The sequence below is a fragment of the Nannospalax galili genome, unplaced genomic scaffold (assembly GCF_000622305.1).
Source record: "Nannospalax galili isolate Female #2095 unplaced genomic scaffold, S.galili_v1.0 scaffold940, whole genome shotgun sequence".
NCBI lineage: Eukaryota > Metazoa > Chordata > Mammalia > Rodentia > Spalacidae > Nannospalax > Nannospalax galili.
Genome location: NW_008346079.1, coordinates 912954 through 939275, shown reverse-complemented (window position 1 = coordinate 939275; position 26322 = coordinate 912954). Strand labels below are relative to the sequence as shown.

General features: G+C 51.5%; 1 protein-coding gene and 1 long non-coding RNA gene across 2 annotated transcripts in view; one reads left to right on the top strand and one right to left on the bottom strand.

Moving 5' to 3' along the window:
• Galnt10 (polypeptide N-acetylgalactosaminyltransferase 10) overlaps positions 1–26322 on the bottom strand; it is a 168534-nt gene that overhangs the window by 16019 nt on the left and 126193 nt on the right. The window contains exons 5-7 of the mRNA XM_008842336.3: positions 11829–12014; positions 7875–8058; positions 3936–4053 (exon numbers count right to left, since the gene is read on the bottom strand). Of these exons, the coding sequence (XP_008840558.2) occupies positions 3936–4053; positions 7875–8058; positions 11829–12014 (488 nt within the window). The remainder of the gene's footprint in view (positions 1–3935; positions 4054–7874; positions 8059–11828; positions 12015–26322) is intronic.
• LOC115071916 lies at positions 9164–11260 on the top strand. The gene is made up of 3 exons (XR_003850972.1): positions 9164–9486; positions 9959–10064; positions 11029–11260. It is a non-coding gene; the product is annotated as an uncharacterized LOC115071916 (long non-coding RNA).

The window sequence follows — 26322 nt, the reverse complement described above, 5'->3', positions numbered from 1 at the left end:
TGTTTGGAACTTTGGGCTGGAAAAGCCATTGCGTGCTCAGAGTTTGTTGCTGTGGAGCTTGGAACAGTTATGCTGAAACAGTTGTAGACGATGGAGGCCTGGCTTGTAAAGCTTCAAAGGGAAGCGGAGACTATCAGGGCTGTTCGTGTGAGATTTTTGGATTGGGAATCTGTGGGTTCTGGTCGGCTGGGGCTGAAGAATCAGCTGTAAGAGACCAGAACCTGAAGCAAAGCCTTTGCTTTACTGGATCAATTGATGCTGGTTAACTGGGGCTGAAAAATCAGCTGTAAGTAACAAGAGACCAGCATCACTGTGGTGGAATCTTCTGGGAGGTATTTCCTCAGGGTCAGCACACAGAGGGGACCCGCACCTCTATTTCAAGCTGGAAGCAGGACTTGGTAATGTGTAAGAGTCTCCTGCATGGTTCTGGTACTAAAAGCGTGAAGAGGTCACAGAGAGCAGCTGAGGCTTGGCACTCTGAGAGGCCAGGAAAGGCCATAGGTGAAAGTGCAGCTTCAGTTGCAGCGAAGACCCCAGGATTGAAGGGGTCATGGAGAGAATCTGAGGCTTTGCACCCCAAGAGGCAAGAAGAAGCCATTGGTGAAGGTGTAGCCTCAGTTTCAGTGGAGACCCCAGCTTTTCGGAGATGCCGGGACCATGGGACGACCACCAAAGACAGCAGTAGGTGTGGAATGGAGCTGGCCTGGGTCTGCGAGATGAGCTGTGTGTGCTGTGGATGGCAGAGTCAGAGCAGTGGAGCTGCCAGAACCCTTTGGATCCCAGAAGATCGTGAGTGAATCCCAGATGTCCAGCCTTGAGCTATTTTGCTGGATTTTGGTTTTGCTTAGGTGTGCCCGATTCTTCCCTTTGAAATAAGACAGTACTTGTTTTGGATTTTACAGGAGTCCCCAGTTAAGAGACTATTAAAAGAGACTGTGGACTTTTAAGTGTTTGGATTTTTTAAGGACTGTGGGGCTTTTAAGGTTTTACTGTCTTTTGTTGTGATATTAATGTTAACATCATATCTTGGGGATAAGAATTGGAAAGATTGTGGTTTAATAGTGATGTTTGTATGTCAAGTTGACAAGGGGTTAAATTGTGCTGGATGCATTAGTGATAGCTTGACACACCTGGGTTGAGGGAGCCTCAATTGGGGAATTGCCTCCATTGGACTGGCCTGTGGCCATGTCTGTGGGCATCTTCTTGATTGTTGAGTGATGTGGGAGGGCCCAGCCCACTGTGGGTGGTGCCACCCCTGGGCAGGAGGGTCTGTGTTGCATAAGAAAGCAGTCTGAGCATGGGCCAGAGGAGCAAGTCAGTAAGCAGTGTTCCTCCACGGCCTATGTTCCAGCTCCTGCCTCCAGGTTCCTGCCCTGAAGTTCCTACCTTGGGCTCCCTGATAAACAGTGACCTGGGAGATGTAAGATAAATAAACCCTTTCCTCCCCAAGTTGGTATTGGTCAGAGTGTTTTGTCACAGCAGTGTAGAAACAAACTAGGACACCTGGCACCTGGTGAGAACTCCCAACTCAGATGACTCTGTTTCCGGGCACAAATTTGGAAGCATGCTTCATGAATCAATGTCTGGTACACAGATTGTTGACTGAAGTTGAAACTTCTGATTCTATGCATGAGATTTCGCTGAACTCATGGAATGTTGTATTTTCAAAATTCAATTGCATGGGATAGGAATTGCATGGGATTTGACCTTTGCGTGCTCATTCACCAAATCTGCGCCCATGGCAGACAGCACTAATCAATCTCTGTTTGTGACGAGCTTGGATGAAGCCTCAGAATGTATATCAGCACAGCCCCTACCAGTGGGCCAAAGGTGTCAGGAAAAAGCTTATTTGCTTTCTTTTTTTTTAATTTAAAGATTTTAATTAAAAAAAATGATGTGTGTGTGTGAGTGTGGATTTGTGCACATGAATGCAAGTACCCAAGAAGGCCAGAAGAGGGCGTTTTATTCCCCTGGAGCTGGAGTTACAAATGGTTGTGAGCTGGGATCTGAACTCAGGTCCTCTATAAGAGCAGTAGATGCTCTTACCTGCTGAGCCACCTCTCCTGCCCTCCATTGCTACTTCTGACTTAAATCGCTATTCATTCCATTCACTAAAAGCTTAAGGAATAAACCCCAGGAAGGGCAAAAATCGACGGGAAGGGGCCAAGCGCAGCCAACCATTAGGCTCATCGCTCTGAACCGCTTTGTCCGCTGTTCCAACGAGAGGCCTGCACCACTCGGCTGGGCCGGTATGTGGGCTTTGGGGCCAGCAGGCTTGGGTTCAGGCCCTGGCCTGGACTCCACAGACTTGTGGTCTGAGCCCTACTTTTCCCCCTCTGAAGGGTACAACAATGACCTCATCCTCACAGGTAGCTGTGGGTATTTTACAGGCCAACACGTGTGAAGGCCTGGGGGCGGCATCTCGTGAGGTCCAACCAGGGCTGGAGTTGAGCTCCTTCCTACCTCCTCCTCCAGTGGGTACGCTGTTCCTACACATCTTTTCTGACTGGTTGATGCCACTGTAGTTGCTAAATATTCTGGGCATTACCCTCAGTATCAACATTAATTTTATTTGTGGGCTGGTCCTCTCAAGGGAGCTGGTGTCAGAGACCTGGAGGTTGAAGCAGACACAGCCTGCTCCTTTACACCACTGTGCTGTTTGGGAAGAATTCTAGGTGGCGGTTTTTTTTGCTACTCATGCATTTGTGCTCCTGGTTCTGAACCACTGACCAGCTCTGCAGATGGTATTGGCATATTGATCATGCTCTTCTGGACCATTAGTAAAAAGCCTCTACCAAGCACGGTCTCCATAATTCTCCCAGCAACGCTGAGTGCTGAAGTCTCACCGACCTCACTGTAAGGAAGCTCAAGTTGAAGCTCAGTGAGGGGAGATGTCTGCTCAAAGTGGCAGATCTAAGACATGGCACTGGCCACCAGGGTCTGGCCCTGAAGTCTTCACCACTGTCTGACAGCAGATCACTGTATTTGAGCTTGATGCCCAAACCCAGGTCAGCTTGGCGGCTGGCCATCCCTTGTGGGCTGAGGATTTGTCAGTCGGGGGCTGGTCATGTTGAATCATGGTTCTGTTGTCATATGTGCGCATATAGGTGCATGGTGTATGTGTGGGTTCTGGGGTTGGAACTCGGGTGGCCAGGTTTGTTGGTAAGCACCTTTACCCGCTGAGCTGTCTCACTGGCCCTGGATACTGGTTCTGATGGACCACAAGGACACAGGACAAGCTACCTTCCCTCTTACAAGGGGAGGGCACCTCTTCACCTGGGACCAGGTCAGAACCCCACAAACAGAGGAGAATGTGGGCTCACATTAGTAGTTGTTAACTAGTCATTCCTTTCATCTTTAGCAATGTCTGTGGTGGTCCAGGCTCTGTGCTGAGCCACTTTCTGGTCACAGTTACCTTCCTAGGTCCTGTGCTGTGTGTGTGTGTGTGGGGGTGGGGGTTACTGGTCTCATTCTTTTTCTTCAGCTGAGGAAGGAACCCTGGCGAGGTACCCTAAACCACTTCCTGTCTCCATGAGAAGAGCTTTTACCCAAGTGGTCTCTGCTCTGACAGACACAACAGGAAAGACTTCAGAGAATGGCTACATAGGCCAGCCCAGACTCTGTGAGGCCACATGGCTGTCCTCAGCACAGCTCCAGCCTCGGCCTCATGCCTAGGCCTGCCGGCCTTTCCCCTTCCCTGTGCTGGCCTGCTGAGTGCCTGAGTCACACACTCACCATCTTGACTGGAAGCACAGCCAGCCAGAGCTGTGGTTGAGACCAGTCTTTGACAGCCTGAGGGTCCCTTCAATGCCCTCTCCACCCCCTCCGGCCTCTGACCTCTCTACCCAGAAGCCTATGGGGAGGCTGAGGCAGGCATCTGCCAGAACCAGCCACAGCAGCTGCATCCAGAAGGGGCTCCCAGGACTCCAGCTCACCTTGAAGGAGATCTCATACTGCTCCCCTCCCCAGATCTCCAAGCCTGGGTCGTACCCGCCCAGCTCCCAGAACCACTTCCGGTCCACAGCAAACAGCCCTCCAGCCATCACGGGAGACCTGTCAGAGAAGAACACGGAGTGAGGACAGGGGCAGAGGTGCTGGCCGGTGCAGGAGATGCCAGGATGCTAGCTGATGTTTCTAGATCTGGCTTGTCGACGCTGACCCCCTGGCCTGGCCCACTTTCGTGCCTGTCCTTTTCCCTCACAGACAGTGCATTTTAACCAAAGAATCCCAAGTTCGTCGTGTGTGATTAACACCCGAGGTGCTGTGTGAAATGAAACCATGGCAGCCCTCTTCCCCTGGGGTCTCACAGCTACATCACAGACAGTTATATGGTTGGAACCAGGTGTCTATGTGCTTCAGAGTCTACTAGAGAGACGGAAAAACAGCACAGCTTGCTGGGCCTCGGCCAGACCTGCGGAAACAGCCTCTGGCCAGAGCCCAGGCACCTGGTTTCGAGCTGGCTCCTCGGAGGATTCTGAGCCCAGAAGGCTCTTGCTTGGCTGAGCTATCTACAGCAGCTCAGTCTGTCCTTCCAGTTGCTCTGGGAGGAAGGATGAACTATGTCTGTCCATCCGACCATCCCCTTTCTTCTTTCCTCATGGATTTATCACTGAATGCCAGCCATGAACCAGGTGTTGGCAGGGTCAGGAGACAAACCAGTGTCCTCAGGGGACAGCAGCATGGAGTAGTTGTCTCAGCACAGAGGATCCAGGAGACAGCGGCGTATACAGCAAAGGCCTCTGGGAGGCACAGACAAGAGCACTGTAGGAGGGCAAAGATGGTGTCTGCTTCCAGCCCTGGGGTGAGCAGGTGGGCAGGAGCAAGGAGGGAAGCCCCAGAGGAGAAGGCGCCCGGAGGAGGGAACGACACAAGGTACGGAGATGACGTGTGGGAGTGGCCAGCAGACTAGGAAGTGGGGGTACCATGGGATAGGGTCCAGGGGATGTGATGTGCCGCACACCGGGTAGCACCAGGCAGGAGCTGCCCAGCGTCTGCCGTGTGGACACCTCTGCCGTGTGGACACCTCTGCCATGTGGATACCTACGCTGTGTGGGCAAAGGTGCTTGCTGCCAAGACCAAGGACCTGAGTTTGATCCCAGGATTCACATGGAAGGAGAGAACCAACTCCTGCTGATTGTCCTCTGACCTCCACATGCACACCATGGTGTGTGCACTAGATAAGTAAATGTAAAAAATTAAAAAAAATTTAAATTTAGATAATATTAAAATGAACCTTACTTAATTCTATTTACCGTTTAAATTTTGTTATTTTAAATAATTTATTTCTTTATTTTATGTTTCTATGTCTATGAGTGTATTGCCTTCATGTATGTAAGTGTGCCTGTGTTGTGCAATGCCTGCAGAGGTCAGAAGTGGGAGTTAGATCCCCTAGACTGGAGTTACAGTCAACTGTTAGCCTCCCGGTGCTGGGAACTGAACCTGGGTTCTCTGCCAGAGCAGTCAGTGCTCTTAACCGCTGAGCCATCTGTCCAGCCCCTAAATTTTATATTATTTTAAAATATATATTTAATTTAAAATTTATTATTGTTACTTTTTTTTTCTTCAGTTTTTGAGATAAGGTCTCATGTAGCCCAGGCTGGTCTCAAATTCACTATGTAGATGGGGATGACCTTGAACTTCTGATTCTCCCGCCCGCCTCCAAGTGCTACAATCACAGGTGTTAATATGAGCTGCAGTGCTGAGGCTAGAACCCGGGGTTTCACACACCTCAGGCAAGTGCTTTGTCACAGGGCCGCACTCCTGGCCCCACCTCTTTATCTTTCTTTACGTGGTTCACCTGGAGGCTGAACATCACCTCTGTGCCTACAGTTCTACAGCCTGATCCCCCTGCACAGAGGGCTAGCTGGCCTTTCTGTCATGGCCAGACTGCACTGCAACCTTCCTGCAGTGCAAGAGAAGGCAGTGTGGCTCGGGTAGGCCTGCTGTGAAGACGGGGTGGCTCGGGTAGGCCTGCTGTGAAGACGGGGTGGCTCGTAGGCTCTGTGTCTTCTGATGATGGCGGGGCTTGGGTTTAGTCATTGGAGGGGACTAATACACAGTGTGTGGGGAACTGTTTGTACTTCACAGGAAATTAGCCCCAAGACTGCATGAAAACCAGCCTGGACTGAAGTCAGGCAGGATGACTCTGGACCGGGACAGCTGTAACTGGGCTTGTCCATGCTGAGGATGAAGGTGGTCAGGAGAAGGCTGTAATCATCTAACGCCTCTTTCTCCCCCAGGCCTTCTCTGGAGCCCACAACATCAAGGGGCTCCTGTGAGGAGCCCCAGGTGTGCACTGTGCCCACAAACAGCTCTGCCACAACAGCCCCTTTCTCAGAAGGAGAGGAAGGCACAGAGGACGTGGGGTCCATGAGGGGCCCACAGCAGGGAGGCAGATTGGTGTCCTTATCCCTAGAACCTGTGAGATGGTGGGGTTCAGATGCACAACCTTGACGTGGGACCCTGACCCTGTAAGCCTGATGGAATTATGGGGTGTGTGAAGGAGGGAGGCAGGAGAGTCAGGCAGACCTGCGATGATGTCAATGGGGAAGGCAGCACGATGGGGTGAAAACAGAGCTTTGAAGATGCTGGGCTTCGTTTGGGCTGGAGAAGGAGCAGGGGTTAGCACTGCAGGACCTGGGAAAGACCAGGAAGGGGCTCCTCCCCAGGAAGGGGCTCCTCCCGGTGGAGCCGAGGGAGCACAGTCCCACCAACACCAGGGCGCTTAGCCTGGGAAGACTCACCTCAGACTTCTGACCATTCAGACTTCAGGTGGGTCTTTTGCTTTTGTTTTCGGACTGAGCCCAGGCCCTCGCACATGCTAGGCAAGCGCTCTGCCGCGAGCTACACTTGTGGTCCTTTTTTTTTGTCTTTTTGAAACAGCGTCTCCCTGTAGCCCCAGCTGTCCTGGAACTCACTATGTAGACCAGGCTGGCCTTGAACTCACAGAGATCCGCCTGCGTCTGCCTCCAGAGTGCTGGGATTAAAGGCGTGCGCCACCATGCCCGGCTTTTTTAAACTTTTTTTCTGTTGCCCAGGTTGGCCTTGAACTTGCTCTGTAGCCCAGGCAGAACTTGGACTTGTGCTCCTTCTGCCTCAGCCTCCAAGTAAATGGGGTAACAGGCCACTACCTCCATTGCCCCCAGCCTCCAGTGCTGTTCTCTAAGCACATGCTAACTGACCACAACTAGAGTGCCTGCCCTTTCTCCTCATCTCTGAAGCTGGCTTCGACCTTCTGGCAGGAGCACTCTCAGGCCAGCTGCAGGGCTGCAGGCCTCCACTGCGAAGAACCAAGTGCAGAAAGGGACAGCCCTGCTCTGTTCCCCTGGAACAAGCTGCTTCTCCCGGGGCCCTGGTCCTCTCCTCTGTGGTGGCCCCGCAGCCCCCACATGCTGGCTACCCCAAGCCCGTGCTGGGATACAAGCTGCTATTTCCCTACCCTGACCCTGGCACGGGGTGAAGAGAACAGAACAGGGTGCTGGGAAGGCCGTAGGAGTCGAGCAGGTGTTTTAGCCTCCTGGAGCCCCAGCACCTCTCGGAGGACAGTCGTGGCAATGCTTGCTGCCCGTAGCTGTTGGGGGCTCGGTAGGATTGGGGGACCGCTCAGCACTGTGCCCCACAGGTGATAACAAAGACGGTGACAAGTGGGCACAAGGAGGGGCAGCAGGAGGCCCACCCTTCATAAAGGCACCGAGGGGGAAGCAGCTTGGGGTCCGCAGGCCAAGGCTTTGGATGCAGGGCAGATGGTGCTTTGGTACTGAGTGCACGGAGGACCCTGGACCATCTGTACTGGATGTTGGGGGGAAGTGTTGATCCCATAGTGTTGGGAGGGCCCACTGGTCACCGCTGGGATGAACAGGGCCGGTTGTACTTACTCAAATGCATCGCTGGGGTCAGCCTTCTGCAGCTCTGGAGGGATAGGGATGCGCTTGTAGTACATCTCCCAGTCGAAGGCGCCCCTCATTGCGTCCCCTGCCTGGGTCTCATACCGGAAGTCGTCATGGTCAATGACATCGATCATGGGGCACACGATAGTCTTCCGGTTCCGAGCGATGCGGTCTGAGGTGGGGAAATGCCCTTTAGTGGAGGCAGCAGCTGAGGCTGCACCTGTCCCACAGTGCACTCACTCTGAACGATTCTCTGGGTGACAGCCCCCAACACCTGGGTTTAGGAACTACAGAGAGGGAGAATGCAGGCCTGTAGCCCAGGCTGGCCTGGAACTCAGTACACAGCTGAGGGTGACCTGGAATTTCTGATCCTTCTGCCTATGTTCAACTCACTATGTAGCCATGGCAGGCCTTGACCTCCTGATCCTCCTCCCAAATGCTGGGATTACAGGCATGTACCAGCCCCTGGAGATGGTAGGCTTTTGCAGCAAGAACTAAGACCTTATCCCCGACTTCCAGGAGGCAGTTCCTCAGATAACCTCTCCAAGCCCCAGGGTTTTCCTCTTGGGAGAGGGGTAGGAGGGTCTGCCTAGGAGGTTGTTACAAGGCCTGGATATGACAGTACCTGAAAGTATCCATGACAGGGGCCTCTGTGTGCAGGGCTCTGCTAAGGGAGGGCATGGTTTTCCTTGTGAGGACCTCGATCCTGGCCTTGCAGCTTCTTATTCCAAGTCCTTAGACTCACGGTCCCAGACAGCCTGGCTCTCCAGCACTTGGCTGTCATAGCAGGTTGTCTGTCCCCATTGCTCCTGGGCATGCATAGCTGTGATCCTCAGTAACAGAGCTCAGTGGATCAAGTTTTCAAACAGCCCTAGCTGTGCAAGAGGGAACCAGCCCGTCTTGGAAGTTCCAGGTCCACAAGCCAGAGGGTATCCAGGCAGTGCGTGCTGCCCTGCGGAATGCTACAGGCTGGCAGATTTAAGACTTGACCCAGTTAGTGTCACGGTCCCTTGTATGCCTGCGAGAGCTGAGTCACTCTACCCAGTGTACCAACAGGATGCCTGCGTTGGTCTGCTCCACCCAGCATCCCTCCCACCAGGGCACCCTGATTGTGTGCAGTTGACAATCTGCTATACCAATAGGCAAGTGAGCTGTGCTGGGAGCCTGCTGTTCAAGTTCAAGGTCAAGACCAGGAATGGGAGGCCTGGAGGGCTGGAGAAGGCCAGGAATGAAGACTAAACTGAAGCTATAATCCACAGGTGCATGCAAGCGTGCAACCAGGCAGGAGAGCAGTGACTATCAGCAGCAGCTCTTGAGACACCAGATTCCGCGACAGCCAAACCAACCTGAGGAAGTGATTCAGTCACACTGTGTGTGTGCAGGGGTGTATGGTATTGAGATGGCCACTGTGTTTCTACTGTGACACGTGGTTGACACCTAGTTTAACAATTACAGAGGCTGGAGATGAGTTCAGTGGTACAGCATTTTCCAGCACGCAGGAGGCATAGGTGTGTTTCACACACACACAGTTATGGAAGTGCCATCTGTGGCATATATCCCCAAATGTGGAGTGCCGCGACCAGTACCAGATGCATCTAGGGTGAGTTGTACCCCCACACTGTCCTCCATATCCTCCGAGTCAGAATCCCCGGCATGTAGCTTGGATCTGCCTATGGACAAGTTCCCAAGAGGGTGGGTCTTCCTGATGCTAAGGCACCTCCAGGGGAAGATCTAGAGGACCTCTGCCCTTATTACTAAAGGCTCCACAGAAGGCTAGTGCTGAGAGTGTGGTGCTCTGCTGGCCCACCCTGCCAGAGGGTGCCGCCCCATGGCACTGTATTTGATTGGAAACTGAAAGCCAAGATTCACATCCTGTCTTGTTACCCTTTGGCAATACAGCCTTGGGCACGGCTGGCTGATGCCTTTGAGTCCTGGCTTCCTTGTGGGTGACACAGGATGCAGTACTTTCCAGAGGCCTCTCTGTGAAGACAGAGACACTGGTACTCTGTGGCTATCCTCTGTGACCAGGGTCACTGAAAGATGCTCACAGAATACATGTCTGTCAAATACAGGTGTGGCCTAAACTGCTGAGGAGCTGTCAAAGCCGCAGTGACGACAGACAGAGATGATGACCCACAGCAGCTTTCCTGCTGGGCAGAGTCTTTCTCTGGCTCCCAGGTTAGTCTAATTGTTACGATGGCAGAGCGAGCCAAGTGTGGAGGTGTTAATGGGTTCCCAGACAAAAGTCACGCTGGGAACCGGCAGATCCGCACCACAGTTCCTGCTTCTACTGGCAAAAGGAGAGTGAGAGATGTGTCTTCCATGCACATCTGACAATGATGAAAATAGCCCTCACACATTTCCATAGAAACAGCATTAAGGGCTGTTTAGACGACACGCTCAGCTCCATGGCCCGCCACTTCTTTCCCTACGAGTCACGGAAGTACCCTCCACTGTGAATGAGATGACGGTTGCTGAGGTCTTTTTCATGTTCTCTCTCTCTCCCTCTCTCTCTCTCTCTCTCTCTCTCCCTCACCCCCCCCCATAATGAGAGTCTCTTGGTTTAAAGAAAGAGTTTACCAGAAAGTCTGGTCTTTTTCCCCATCCAGTGAGATCCTGGGCCCGGGACTCATAAGGGCAGGATCTGGAAAGTTCTCTGTAACGGGATCAGGAAACAAATCTGCTGGACTATCCTGTGGGACTCTGTGGAGCTGGCATTCAGTCCTTACCCAAGTGATGACATTTGCTGGCCTGTGCTCTGGGGACCAGGCGGCACTTGGGAGCCACATGGAAATTCAATGTGTGAGGTCCCACTGAGTCCTGGGATCAGCGCCTCCAGGGTGGGGCATCCTTTGGGGTGGCACAGTCTTCCTGACACTTGCTCATTTGCCTCCACTTCTGTCCTCTTTGCTCCTTAATTTCTCTGTGATGGGCATCTCAACTCCCATTTTTGAGGGGTTTACTTTTCACTCAAGGTTGGTAATGTCACGGCTTGCTCTGGCATAGCCGTGCCTCCCGGTCCTAACAGAACACTGCTCTTTGATGTCTGCTGGGTATTACTGCCTCCGTCCAGGTGAACTCCTCAGGACCCAGCCTGGTCTTTCCCCAGCAATCTGCTCCCCACACCTCCCTCTGCCCACAGGCTGCAGAGGACTGTTCCTGACCATGCTGCCCTTCTGGGTACTTGAGAGGAAAGGAGCCTGGGGAGCAGCGTGGAGCTACGGAAAAGAACAGACTCCGGAGTATAACGATGGTGATGTTGACACTGATACGGCCCAAGGGGACAAGAAGTTACTGAGTGTCTCTGGGCATCGGTTTCTTCTACTACAAAAGGGACCTGCATGGTCTCGTGAGGCCTGGTGCTCTTTCCTGCAACCTGCCTGGCTCGGTATCGGGTGCAAAGCAGCATCTGTGTTTGTCTGACATAAAGATCCCCCTCCCATAATCTGGTTCTTTTGATTGTTTCAGGGTAGGGTCTCATGTAGCCCAAGGTGGCCTCAAACTTAGTATTTAACTCAAGAGGACTTTGAACTTCTGATCTTCCTGCTTCCACCTCCGAAGTGCTGGGATCCCAGGTGTACATCACCACGTCCTGTTTATGCAGTGCTGGGGATTAAATCCGGGGGTCAAACACGCTAGGCAAGCGCTCTACCAACTGAGCTATAGCCCCTGGCTGCGTAATTTGGCTTTTAGCGGCAGAATGCCTTGGTTTGCTCTTCAACAAAACTTAAAGCAATCCAAGAAAGTAGTCTAGTCCCTGATACTCAACATTTCTTCCCCCTGTGAAACGTAGGGGTGTTAAGGTCCCTCTGAGCACCTCTTAATTTCTGAGCCCATTCTGGTGACTGGCACACTGCTGGGTGCTCTCAGGCAGGCAGGGGAGCCCTGGCATTATTTTGAGGCAGCAGGACACTGGCCCATCACAGGCTGCCTGCTCCTTACCAAGCAAAGGGGGGAGCCAGTTGACATTGGCTTCACAGTGAGAGTCTAAGAACGTGATGACATCTCCGGTGGCGGCAGAGGCCCCCAGCATTCGGGTCCTTATCAGGCCTTCCCGCTTCTTGGTGCGGAGAATTCTGACGCTGGGGAAAAGAGCCATGTAGTCTTCCAGTGGCTTCTTCAGGTGCTCTGTGAGGAGACACAGGAGGAGAGGAGGGTCAGAGCAGTTGCGTGGGAATTGCTCCGTGACCCGCACTTCCGTGTGCACAGCACTTTAGAGTTTCCCAGTTCACGGCCTCATAGGCCTCAGACAGGGCCAAGAAAAGAAGGGCGGGGGCCATCACCTACAAACAGGGAAACAGGCTCACAGAGGCGCAGTGATGTGCGGGGCTGGAGGGAGGAGACTCTAGCTGCAAGGGCGGCAATACGGTGGCTCCCGCCTGTCTGGTGCCTAGTCCTCATCTCTGACAGTAAGCTGTTCTCCCCTGAGGAGATGGCTCCTTGGCCCCCTCAGGTCCATCCAACTTGGCTGGCCCCCTCCCCTGGGGTAAGTGGGAGAAGCTCCTGGCTGAGGCCTAGCCAATCGCGGCACTCTATCCCCGACTCCAGTGATGGATTTAGAGGTGACTGTGTAACCCCTGTTCTGGGAGTGTCCTGAAACTGAAATGCGCTTTTGGCTGGGCTTGCTGAGTGGGCTGGTGTGAGTGTGGAGCTACAAAGTGCGGTGAGGAGAGGGGCAGTGTGAGAACAAGGTAGACCGTGAAGGTTGGAGCCATCGCCTGCACTCAGAATCACCCGGGAGACACGCCTCTGGGTGCGTCTATGAGGGCGTTTCCAGAGATGCCTAACTGAATGTGAATGGCACCTGCCATGGGCTGAGGTCTGGGACCAAATAAAGAGACACTGAGCTGAACGCTAGCACTCATCTCTCCTTCCTGACTGTGGACGCAGTGTGACCAGCTGCCTCACGCTCCCGCCCTCCCGCCGTGATGGACTGCATCTTCAAACCATGAGCAAGCAAAACAAAACCTTGTTTCCTTAAGTTCTTTTTGTCAGATATTTTGCCACAGCAGTAAGTACCGACTGCGTTGCGGATGACGTTTCTGTCCCCATCCCCACTACCGAAAGCAGAACGGCTCTCAATGCACCTGACAGCTTCCCTTTGGGTTTCTTCTGCTGTGGGTGGAATTTCTGTCTTAGGACTGGAAAAGTTGATCTGAATAACTATCAAAGACTTTCAGGCCAGTGAGACCGCTAGGTGAGTAAGGGTGCCTGCCCAAGCCTGATGGCCTGAGTTTGATCCCTGGGACACATGTGGAAGGAGAGGGCTAACGCACTCAACGTGTTCTCTGACCTTCACCCTGTGGCATGTGTATCTGGCTCCTACTCCCGCACATACAAAATAAATAGATAAAAGTGCAATTAAAAAAAATAAATAAGTTGGGGCTGGAGAGAGAGAGCTTAGCAGTTAAGAGCACTGACTGCTCTTGGAAGACCGGGGTTCCATTCCCAGCACCCACATGGTGGTTAACAACCATCCATAACGCCAGTTCCAGGGGATCTGACGCCCTCTTCTGACCTCCACGGGCATTGCACAACACAGGAGCACTTACACACATGTAGGCAATACACTCATACACATCAAATAAAAATAATAAACAAAATATTTTTTAAAAAGTTAAAAAACAAAGGTTTTCTTTCTGTAGAAAGTTCCAGCCTCCCTGCTGTGAACCTCTGAACTCTTGCAATCTCTGAACTACTTAGGCCACTCCAGTGCCACGGCAACTTATGAGTCTAGAAACTTAGGCCAGGCCTGGTGGCAACACCTTTAATCTCAGTACTTGGGAGGCAGAGGCAGGAGGATCTCTGTGGTCTACATAGCAAGTTCCAGGCTAGTGGGGCTATAGGGAGTCCCTGTCTAAAAATAAAAAGATTCCAGAAACTTCTGCAGGTTGAAGGGTGCAGGTGGGATGGCAGGACACTGGTCTCTTGTCTGCACTCAAAGATGGACACAGCTTGCCCAGTCCTTCCCTACTTCTCTCTGTAGCACTGACTATAGAAATCAGAAATCAATCTGCCCTAATTGAGAGACTGAATCCTCCCCAAAGAGACTCTCAAGCAGTGAGACTGGTGATGAGACGCATGAGCTCTGGACGGATGGGCGGCTGCTCAGATAGGTAGCTTCTCTGGAGGAGCAAGGAAGCCATGGGAGTCTGCCCACTGCTGCTCCTGGGCTGTGTTCAGTTGTGGGCCGTTAATACCCGAGTGGGATCATCTATGCCACATGCTACTGCTCCATCACCCCGCTGGTGTGATCACTGAGGTCCCATGTAAATCTTCCTAATGCAGATGGCTGCTATCACTACCCACTGGCCAATTAGGGCCTTTAGACAGCTTGTGGTCAAGTTGGAGCAGTTATTTAGAGGTAATCTTTTGGCTCCTGTCCTCAGAAGGTGTTTATACAAAGCAGGATTGTTGTCTTATTTTACCAGGTCTTCTTGCACGGGGGCATCTCTGAGGGCCTTGCGATCTAGAGCTAAAAGGGACTTCAAGTGAGGACAAAGATGGTCACCATGGTGACAATTACTGGGGACAACTGCTGAGCTGGGCTCACCCACGGGGTTCCCCATTTCACATCCATTACCTCCGACACCTCCAACGCAAGACTATCTAGTGGTCCTGATAACAGAATTCACTGAGGCTCAGAGTGGACATGCTCACCAAATAGTTATGAACTAGGACGCCATGGCCTGAGAGTCACTTCACCTCCCACCTGATCCCTGCGGCACACACCCTGTCATTTTGTCCCTTTGCTTTGCAGAAGTAAGGTTGGTGAAGTCTTTGCTGGGTTCATACAGTGGGTCAACACGGCAACAGGGCTATCTTCCTGCTCAGGGCCAGGATTCCTTCCAGTGTTATAAGCTGCCCACATCTGTCCCTCTGCATGGGGCTTTTGCCGTGTCCACACGTGGGACCTTAGACAGTGGTTGCAGTGCTGGAAGACTGGCTCCCAGAATTCCCAGCTACGGGTGTGGTCACTCATTTCATCACTGCACTGTCCAAGAGATGGTCCCAAAGTCTATAGTCTGTAGTGTGGGAGGAAGGTCAGAGAGCGATCACGAAGGGAACTACAATCTCAGTTGGCAAAGTCTTGAGCCTAAGAATGCCTGCAGGGCGGCACCTCCATCGGGGCATTGCCTCAAGAAGTGCTGCATTGCTCCTCGGATCCCCTCAGGCCCCACGCCAGGGAGTCAGGACAGGTGCCGTCATTTATGATATCAGAGGAGAGGAGACCAAGGTCCACCAGAAGGAAGGTCTCACCCCAAATTTCTCAGCTGGCGAGGCCAGAGCACAGAACTGGGGTCAAGCATCCCCAGTTCTCCCTGATCTGTTGCCGTCACCATCTCTGTCTCTGAAGGCTCTTGGGCTTTATCAGTGGGTCTCCAGGAGGGCTGGGCTCAGAAGCGTTGCTGTGGCTTGAACTATGCCCTCTAAAATGACAGACTGCAGTCCTGACTCCTATTCCTGTCGATGTGACAATTTGTAAACACGGTCTCTGAAGACGGCCTAAGTTCAGGGTCAGCAGCTGGCAGTCTTTTAAGAGAAAAGTGTGGGGGCTGGAGAGATGGCTCAGCGGTGAAGAGCACTGACTGCTCTTGCAGAGGACCTGGGTTCGATTCCCAGCACCCACATGGCAGCTACAAACCGTCCTTAACTCCAGTTCCAGGGGAATCCGAAGCCCTCTTCTGATCTCTGCGGCATTGCATGACATGGGTGCGCTCACGTCCATACAGACAATACACTCACACAAACATAAAATAAAAATAATAAACAAAATTTAAAAAAAAAAAAGAGAAAAGCGTGGGTACCCAGAGCACGCCAGGACACTGTGTAGGTGGAAGCTGGTATGTTACCAGCCATGGATGCTGACCAAGGACAGCCAGTAAGAAGGGGGCCAGGGCTGGTGACCAGACTATGCCTGGAGTCGGTGGGTGGCAGGCACCAGGCAGAGAGGAGTCGTCCCCCTTTTACACCAAGCCTTCCTTAAATTGTTTTCCTTAAATAAAAAAAATATTGAGGGGCTGGAGAGCTGGCTCAGTGGTTAAGAGAACTGGCTGTTCTTGCAGAAGACCTGGGTTTGAATCTCAACACCCACATGGTGGCTAACAACTGTTCACAACTCCAGCTCCAGAGGTCCAACGCCATCTCTGTCCTCCATGGGCATTGTATGACATGGATGCACTTACACACATGCAGGCACAACACTCAGACACATAAAAAAATTAAAATAAAAAATAATTCTTTAAAGAAACATTGACAAATTTATTACATTTATTTCCTTATGTGTGGAGGAAGAGGACGACCTGTGGGAATTTACTTTCTCTTTCCACCACAGGGGTCGTCAGGCTTGGTGGCAAGCTCCTTTACCCACTGAGCCATCCTGCCAGCCCTGTTCTTATCTGTTAATTATTTTACATTCATTTATTTATTTATTGTATGTGGCGGCGGCGGGGGGGGGGAGCACAGTTTTGGGCATGTGTGAAGGTCAAAGGTCAATTTGTGGACGTGGGTTGTCTCTGAATCGTGTGAGTTCCAGCGACTGACCCCAGGCTGTCAGGCTTGGTGGCAGGCAACTTTACACAGCCATCCTGCTTGCCCCCTACTTAGCTTTTTTGAATAATTTTTAAAAACAATGCACAGATGCATATGCAGACACACACACATGCTGGTGGCCAGAGCTGGCTGTCCTCCTTTACTGCTTTCCACCTGATTTTCTGAGACAGTCTCTTCCTGAACCCAGAGCTCACTGATTGGCTAGACTCATAGCACCGTACAACTGAGCCAGCCCCAGAAGCCTTTTCTGCCTCTGATGACCAGAGCCCATGCCCATACCGGCCTGTGGCTGAGCCCTGGCATGCCTCCCCCGACCCTCAGCTCAGACCCCTGACTCAGCTGCATGAACAGCTAGCTCCCTCATTCTCAGTAACTGAATCATAAGCTCAGTGAGGCGGGCTGTGTGGACACTCTGCTTGCCAGGTATCCCCTGTGCCCAGCACTGAGCCAGAGGCTTCTGTGTATCACTGGTGATGCTCTGTTTGGCTTCCTACAGTTCATTACCCTCACCTGGTCAAGAAAGTGCCCAGTCTAAGGTGGTTACACAGCTGGTGTCCTGAGTGCTGAAGACAGGGCTCAAAGCCTTCGGTCCTTCAGGAAGCCTTCACCACTGAGTATCAAGCTCATTCCTGTGTGTGCATCTCTGAATACCACAGCCTGCTGCCCCTGAGCCTTGCAGAAACACCCTCTGAGGAGCACCAGCAATAAAGAGGCCCTGCACGTCCCTTGCTCTGGCTGCACACAGAGCATCTGCTAGAGGCCTGTGAATAGACAAGTCCATGGTAGGGGCATAAGGGAGGTGGGAACAAGGTCCTCAGGCCACCTAGGGGAGCCACAGAGGCAGACACTGCCCTCAGAGCACCTGTAGGTGTTCTGGGTCTCATAGCATCCTGGCTCTGCTGGGCTTTTCTGGTGTTTGGAGCCGTAGTATTGGGAATAGACATCGATCTCAGACTATTCAAGGCACCATCCATCCCTTGGGAAAGAGGGGAGGCCCATGGCACTCCAAAGCACTCCACTCGGTCCTATTCTGATATATAGAGCTCCTCCTCCTCCTCCCCCTCCCCCTCCCCCTCCTCCTCCTCCTCCTCACCAAAGGTGCAGTGGATGCACACCTTTATGGTCAAGGTCATTGTGATTGCTTCTGTGGGCAAGGCCCTGAGCAACATGCTGCTATGCACATGGGTCACTTCAGTTATGTATGTATGTATGTATGTATGTATGTATGTATCTATGCATCTATCTATCTATGCATGTCAATCAATCATCTATCTATCTATCATCTGTCTATCATCTGTCTATCATCTATCTATCTATCATCTACCTATCTGTCATCTATGTATCTATCTATCATCTATCTATCTATCTATCTATCTATCTATCTATCTATCTATCATCTATCTGTCTGTCATCTCTCTGTCATCTACCTACCTGTCATCTGTCATGTCTGTCACCTACCTACCTGTCACTTGTCGTCACAGTGCACATGTGAGGTCAGAAGACTACTTTCATGAGTTGACTCTCTCCTTCCACCGTCTGTGCCCCAGGGAGCGAACTAAGGTCACTGGGCTGATCAAGCACTCTCACCTGCTTAGCCATCTTGCCAGCCCCCAACAACAGAGACTGGAGGATGTGTACAGGGTCTGTGCGAACACCACACCTTATATCAGGGATGTGACCGTCTGCAGATTTTGGTATCTATGGGTTTCTTGGAGCCCCCAAGGATACAGAGGGACTGCTGCCCTTGTGACTGCCATAGTCTGCAGAGACTGGTCCAGACATGCTGGGCTGGCTCTTCAGGTCCCTCAAAACACTGCTACGAATGATGAATGTGTGTGTGTGTGTGTGCCTTCAATGTCGGTAGTGCCATGGTGGGCCTGTGGTCCCAGGGTGGACACAAAGCAGAAAGTGAGCTGAGCACCAGCACCAGCCTCACGGTAGTCTGCTTCCTGACAGATGCCATGTGACCAGCCACCTCATGATCCCGCTGCATGATTTCCCGCCATGATAGATTGTACCTTCAAACCATCAGTCAAAAAAGGCCCTTTAAGTTACTTAAGCAGCAACGAGAGTAACTAAACTCGATGTACCGTGGGAATTCACTCTTTCACCACACCCCTCGCCAATCCGGCACCCGCTGGTCCAATGGCTGGCGTGAGGCTGAAGGCGGGGTGTCCGGAATAGCGCAGCCTGAAGATGTGTAAGCATTGGCTTTGAAGCCACTCAAGTCCCTCTTCTCTGACACCACGTTACAAACAATCCTGGCGGGCGCTTGGGTATCTGGCCTGAACACGCCTTGGTGGTTTTAAGAACGAATTACGCTTTTTCCTCAGAAGATCGCACCCACCAGCTGCTCCCGGCTGGAAAGCACTTCATCACACAAATCAGGCGCTCTTCCCCGTTGCGCCCAAGATGAGTCATCTATTGCGAGAGACGCTGTTACCTAAACAGCCAGCCTTGTCTGCACTTTTAATTTCCGCTAAATGCCTTGGTCCCTTCTCAGCGGGTGGGTTGGGCCATAAATCTGTTAATAGTCAGACAAGAATGAAAATACTCTAGAAGCCGCCTCAATGGAGTTAATTACTCTCTGTTTCCGGAAAAGGACTCCCCACCAATCAGTCATACCCCATCCGCCTTCCCCAGCTGCAACCTGCCCAGAGGAGCAGATCCCCAGGCAGTGCTAGTAGTGGGCTCCTGGTGGTGGCTGTTAAATCATGTCAGTTGACAGGTGTCTGAGAGCAACATGTGTTTCACTTGTGACGCCAGTCTCCAAGCCTATGGTTTGTGGTATTAAGAAAGAGGAAAAAAAAATTTCCATTTCAGCAACACCTTGGCCTGTCAGCTTCCTATTTGTTAAAGGGCAAAACTGTCTCCTGGGGGTGATTTTCCTGCTCAGTTAACAGGAAGAAAAAGCTGAACATATGTCAGAGCTTTCCTGCCTAGCTTCCATCAACTCTCCCACCAAAAAAGAAAAGGGCCAGTAAGATGGCTCAGCTGGTAAAGGTGCTTGTGGTCAAGCCTGACAATCCAAGTTTGATCCTGGGAAGCCACCTGGTGGAAGGAGAAAACTGACTTCTGCAAACGTGTGTTATACATTTACACACATACACCATACACTCATGCATGTATATATACATGTACATACCCTAACCCAGGGCAACACATAATATTTGGAAACCTGCTAAGGCTACTTCTACATTGGTTAGCACTAGGGCAAGAACTGTGGGATCTTTGGCTACTTCTGGAAGTTTCCACCTAGGAGTTCATCTGGTGCACAGGATTCTTCTGGCCTCTAATCTGCTAGCACAGCACATGTGGTGACAAGCCAGGCCTCGCAGCGAGTGGCTGGGGCTCCCTGCTCTCACTTGTCCCCCACCCCCCAACCCACTGCTCCCCCTGCTGATACCGCAGCACCCATCTCCTCGCCTCACTCCTTCATTCTCGCATGCCCGGCAGCTCGGGACATCCCGCTCTGCTCGTGTCCCCAGGAGTCAAATTCCTGCAGGTGAGCTCTAATGGTGATGCTCTCGGGGTCCCTGAATGCTGTGCCCAGGACACCCATAGCTCTTTCCTCATTGTGATGCTCGCTGTGGTCCAGTTTAGCCTCCTCCTGCCTGGCACACGCTTTCTGAGGGCAGTGCGCAGGGTGATTTATTGCTCCCACAGCACCTGGCACATGGAAGCGCTAACAGATGTCAGAACGAGGCTGGCTTACCTAGTCTGCCTGTCACTGTATATTTTCAGATCTGTGCACACAACGTGCACCCAGAGGACTCTCCTGCCACCCAAAGGAAGATGGGGTGGGATGGGGGGACTCTCATCCAGGTACACTCTTGGGACACTCCAAGCACAGGGTGGTGTCAGGAAGCAAAAGATGCCCTCCAGCAGGACAGCTGTGGAGACACCCACAGCTCACAAAGCTCCCACCCAAACGCCACTCCACACTTAACAAAGGTGTGACACGTGTTCTTAGCCCACCGCATTCAAGTCCGGTTGTGCAGGCTGTGGGGTAAGTCCTGAGGTGCTCTAAGTCAGTCACAGACTTGTTCTGATTTTATTGTATATGTGTCTGTGTGTGTTGTACACATGCACATACCTGTGCCCTCACAAGTACAGGCTAGAGAAGGATGTCATGGCTTCTACCTTATTCCCGTGAGACAGGGTCTCTCACTGAACTTGAAGCTGGCCATTTCGACTTGTCAGTCTGGCTACCGAGCTCTCAGGATTCACTTGTCTCTGCCCCTCAATGCTCTTCCAGGCCTGTATGGCCATGCCCAACTTTAAAAAAAAACATTTAATTTTATTTTATGGTATGTGTACTGTTTGCATGCATGTAAGTGCACCTGTGTCATGCAACGCCTGTAGAGACCAGAAGATGGTATTGGATCCCCTGGAACTAGAATCACCAACAATTGTTAGTCGCCATGTGGGTGCTGGGAATCAAATCTGAATCCTCTGCAAGAGCAGCCAGTGCTCTTAAGCACTGAGTCATCTCTCCAGCCCCCATGACCAGCTTTTTAAAAAATATGGGTGCAACTGCCGGGCGTGGTGGCACACACCTTTAATCTCAGCACTTGGGAGGTAGAAGCAGGCGGATCTCTGTGAGTTCAAGGCCAGTCTGGTCTACATAGTGAGTTCCAGGCTAGCTGGGGCTACAGGGAGACCCTGTCTCAAAAAGACTAAAAAAAAAGCATAAATAAAAATACGGGTGCTAAGGGTTTGAACTCAGGTCTTCACGCTTGCACAAGCTCTCTTAGCCACGGCACCACATGCCCTCCTGTTAGATGCTTAAGGCCACTTTTTCTGGACAGACACAAGCACAAAATCAGGTTAGGATGTGTCTGAGATCAGACTGCCTGGACACAGCAGCTGGCGGGAGTGGGGGGCTTTGTTTGAGGATGCATAGTGCTCTGCGGGCTTCATTCTTTTCTTCCTAAAATAGAAACAGCTTCACTATTTTGTGCAATTCCAGAGGAAATGCATTTAAAAACATTTTATTTGTTATTTTTATTTTATGTGCATGAGTGTATTGCTTGCATGCATGTAAGTACACCTGTGTTGTACAGAGGTTAGAGAGGCCATTGGATCTCCTGGAACTGGAGTTAGGACAGTTGTTAGCTGCCATGTGGGTGCTGGGAATTGAACCTGGGTCCTCTGTAATTTTGCAGGAAAGAAACGTTTTAACCATTGTGGGAGAATGTGACATTTGATTGACAAGTTGTAGTAGTCACCTCCATCGGAGACAGTCAAACCCCACAGTCTGTTTCTTGACCAGTTTCCCAATGTTCTTCGTATGATTTTCTGTGGACATGGACAAATGTCTCTACCCCAGATCATCAACAATGGACCAAAGAGTTCTACCCATGGCTATCTTGGTGAGTCAAGGAGTTTATTGGAGTTACTTTCCAGGGAATGGGTGACCCCCAAACAGCTGCATCACTGACAAGCCCAGCGTGGGTGGTGGTGACTCAGCAGGGCTGGACAGCAGCGGGCAATTCCCCTGCAGGCCCCTCCCTACAACTGCCTTTCTAACTTTGGAGAGGGGCCTTGTGAACCATGTAGCCTTTCTCACCGCTGGAGTTCCAGGGGCCTCCCTCCAGGAGGCATGCTTCACCCCAGAGGGAAGAGCTCCTCAAGGTGCTGACATGTCTGCATTCCTTCTGAAGCCCTGTTTTTTTTCTTTTATTCCTTTCTCTATTTATTAACAGCAGAATGCCACAGTGCTCTTTCTAGATCAGTACCCGAAGATCTGGTCTTTTTCCCATCATCTTTCTTACTCCTCAGACTACCAAGTTAGGGACGCAGCTCCATTTTGGCTGACAGGAAGACTGAGGCAGGGAGAGGTGGAACGTTTTGCTCAGTGCCAACAACTGGCCCATGAGGGGATTGCTTCCAACTCAGTCCTGTCCTAGCACCACTCTGTCTCTCTAGGACCAAAAGAACAACAGCTCAACATAAGGCAAGAACTTTGTACGAGGCTGTTGGGCTAAGGAATGGCACAGCTCAGAGGACAGTCACCCACCACTGTGAAAATCTGATCAAAGGTGGAACTGACCACACAAACCTTAGATGTTGGGGGCTAAGGCCCCCTCCAGCCCTGGAGTCTCGTGATTTTACAGTTCTGACAAGAGATGCTCCAGGAATGGCAGAAACCTAGGTGACTCCTGAGATCTGATGCCTCCTGTGAAGTGTCCTCCTGGCAGTGTGTGCCTTTCCTAGGCTTAAGCCCTGTCATTTTTCTCTCTGCCCCAGTTGTGAGAAACATGTACTGTTTAATACTGGGTTTGCTTTAATTTGTCAAAGGCCAGAAAACACGGAATGCTGGCCTGAGGGAACACCACAGTGCTGGGTGCTGTGTCCTAGGTAACATGGACAAACTGACTGTCAATGAGCAGAATGTTCCAGGCCTCTAGCTGAACACCGGCTGCTTGATGTTTGGGGAATTCTGATTTGTCCTACATTCAAACACGAATATACATGTGCGCACATGCTCCCCTTGACCCACAGTGCTCCCATCTCAGGCTGGGGAGCATTGTGAGAACAGAGGACATTACTTACCTCTGGGGCATGGTAAGCTCCAACCAAATAAGGAGGTGGGTGGCCTGGGCGTGCGGTGAGAAGTCAGCCTGTAGAACAGCCTAGATAGCCATCTCAGTTGCAGATAGCCAGCGCCACCCAGAAGCCAGGGATGTGAGCTGAATGTACAGCGGTGCCCCAGGGCTCCACAGTGTTGTTCCTGTCTGCCCAACCACTGGGACCTTAGTCCTGTGAACCATCTTGCTACGTAGGGCCAGTGAGACGGCTCAGCAGGTAAAGGCACTTACTGCTAAGCTGGACGACCTGAGTTCAATCCCTAGGACCCACGTGGTAGAAGGAGAGAACCAACTATTTCAAGTTGTCCTCTGACTGCCATATGTGCACCACAGCATGCACATGCATGTACACATACACGCACACACACAAATAAGTGAACGTAATAAAAAATTATACAAGTAAAACATGGTCATATTTGGAAAGTAAGATACAGAAAAGAAATTAAGTGCCACTGTTTACCCGACTGTCTGAATGGCTCCTTTTAGTTCTCTGTTGTTGGCTGGGAACTTCATGTCCCTGGAGGGAGCAGAAAATTCTGTGAGGTCCAATAAAAGCAGCCTTCCTTATTCTGCATAATGTAGAGATAATGGTCTGGAGCCTCTGGGATGTGTCGGGGTGGTATGAGCTGGTCTAGAACCAGGATGACCAAGTTCAGGTCCAGGTCTACAGAGGAGGCTATTTCTTTTGCTCTACGGACAGAGAGCAAACTCTACCAGACATAGCACAAAGCATCCTTCATGGATTCTCTTGTGCCTGCCCACAACGATTCGACAAGGTGGAACTGTCACCCCACGCTGGAGATGGGAAGATCAAGGCTAGACATCAGAGCAGGACATGGGTCCAGGTCAGTCTGACTCGCGAGCCTGTGCTCCTAACCATGTTGCTTCCTGTAATTGTGGAAGAGTGTACAAAGAGTTTCAGACACTCCTGAGAAATGGATTCTGTCTGGAGGAGGAGCCATAACGGAAGAGGTCACCCAAGCCAGCGGCAGTAGGATTCATCAGGTGGACATTGTGGGCAGAGAGAGTACCAACACAGAGTGAGACCCGGGGCCCTAGAGATGCTGAGCACCTGGGAACTGGACTCCGACAGCCTTCGCTAATGGTATGACTAATTAACACAATGAAAAGCTTCGTAAGTGCTTTCAATGCACTTCTCAAGTATGTATGAGTGTCAGAAATGTGCTTTGCCTGGAAACAGAATCAATCGCACGAAGGATAATGGCACAAGCCCTCCCAGGAGGGGGCCATATTGGAACTGTGCAGGGAATACATGATTGGACCGACTGAGTTTTCTTCAAGACTGTATTACTTTCCAATTAAATGAGAAACACTCCTTGAATAAATAAAACATTACTGATACATGAGGAGGTAATGTTTCCTTTGGTCGTGACCCTTTGGCAGTCTGGAGCACGTCCTTTCATGATTTTCTACATGCCTACACACAAGCTCTCTCTCTCTCTCTCTCTCTCTCTCTCTCTCACACACACACACACCCTCTGAAAACACAGCGAGTACCTGTGTTTGGGCACTTGCTGTCTCTCCCTTACATCGCAGAGCTCTGTTCACGTTGTTCAGGCTGCTTTTTAAAATTTATTTTATCTATTATTTTTATTATATGTGTATGAGTGTATCGCCTGCATGTATGTGAGTGCACCCATGTCATGCAATGCTGAGGAGGTCAGAAGAGGGCTTCAGATTCCCCTGGAACTGGAGTTAAGGACAGTTTGTAGCCGCCATGTGGGTGTTGGGATCAAACCCGGGTCCTCTGCAAGAGCAGTCAGTGCTCTTAACCGCTGAGCCACCTCTCCAGCCCCGACAGGCTGCTTTTTGAGACAAGGTCTCACGCAGTCAGCTGGCCTCAAGCTCCCAGTGTAAGCAAGACTGACCTTGGACTCCTGACCTCCTGCCTCCACCTCCGCCTCCTGAGGGCTGGGGTCACAGGTGTGTGTCACGCCTGGCTTCCAAGCGTTGCTTTCGGTAGCTGCCCCGCGCTCCACCCTGGACCTGTATGATCATATGATCACTCCTGTTCCCCTGCTGATGTGTTCTGGGTTCCCTCTGATGTGTGTCATAGTGGCTCATGGCCCCTCGATGGTGGAACATACTGATACTACAAAAAGTATTTCCAAGCTGCTCTCGGACATGGGATTCCCCACCTTGGTCCCATCAGCAGGGAGGCTCTTGGGTGGGGAGAGGGAGTATGTTGTAAATGGCACATTCGATATGGCAGAAGATGTAGGAAATAACTACAGTCTTCATCACCAATTAGACAGTGAGGCTGGACAGTCTTGACTGGCGGAGATTCATTAAAGGAGTGCCCATCTCACAGATGGGACAAGTCCTGCCATGTCCAAGAAGAGACAGTGCGGGGTGGGGAAAGAACAGGCTTTGCACACTGTGTGGAGGAATAGAGGTTAGAGAAAGAATGAGAGAATGAACGAAGCAAGGGAGGGAGGAATGGAGAGAGGAAGGGGAAGAGGAGGGGTGGAGGGAAGCAGGGTCTGGGTGCAGGTGGAGGCTATGGGCTCAGAGGGAGCCTGGAAGGCAGGCTTCATGCTTGTCCCTGGGCCTTGGGGCCACCTGTGTTTCAGAAGGCACCTCTGGTTACCATCAAAGCCACAGTCTGGTGAGCCCAGGTCGAAGGCAGGGTTGCTCCAGTGACCTCGTGCCCCGCTTCCTGGGCCACACTCTTGCCGTATTTCTCTGAGCCAGCCTGGGGGGGGGGTGAAATGTGGCTGCTGTGGTTGGGAAGGTGTGTTTTCTTAGTGGTAAGGGTGTAGGAAAGAGGAGGCAGTCAGGAAAGAGCCCTGCTCTGCTCCAAAGCGCACACCAATTAAGATGATTACTGGTTTCCGTACAACACAAATACTAATGGCCTGTCACGCTCTGGCATATTTCTCTTGCTAACCCTCAACTCCTAGTGATTAATCAGGCTCTTGTGTCTCACACAAACATGGGTAGGAACTCTGAAGGCTGCACAGGCAATGGGTAGAGGGACCACCGCCTCAGGGGCTGAGCAGTGGGGGCGCTGAGCCAAGAACGGGTGTCCCCTTGAAGCTGGAGTTCTAGATGGTTGTGAGCCTCCTGATGTAGGTGCTGGGGACTGAACTCTGGCCCTCTGCAAGAACAGTTCAAGCTCTTAACTTCCGAGTCATCTCTCCAGCCCTTCAATTAGGATTTTAAAAATTATTTTCAAGTTCAAATAGGGTCATCTTGGGGGCTGTTTCCAGCACCTTGCAAGGAACATAAGCTCTTCAAAGCCAGAAGTTGTAACCTCGAGGAAAGGA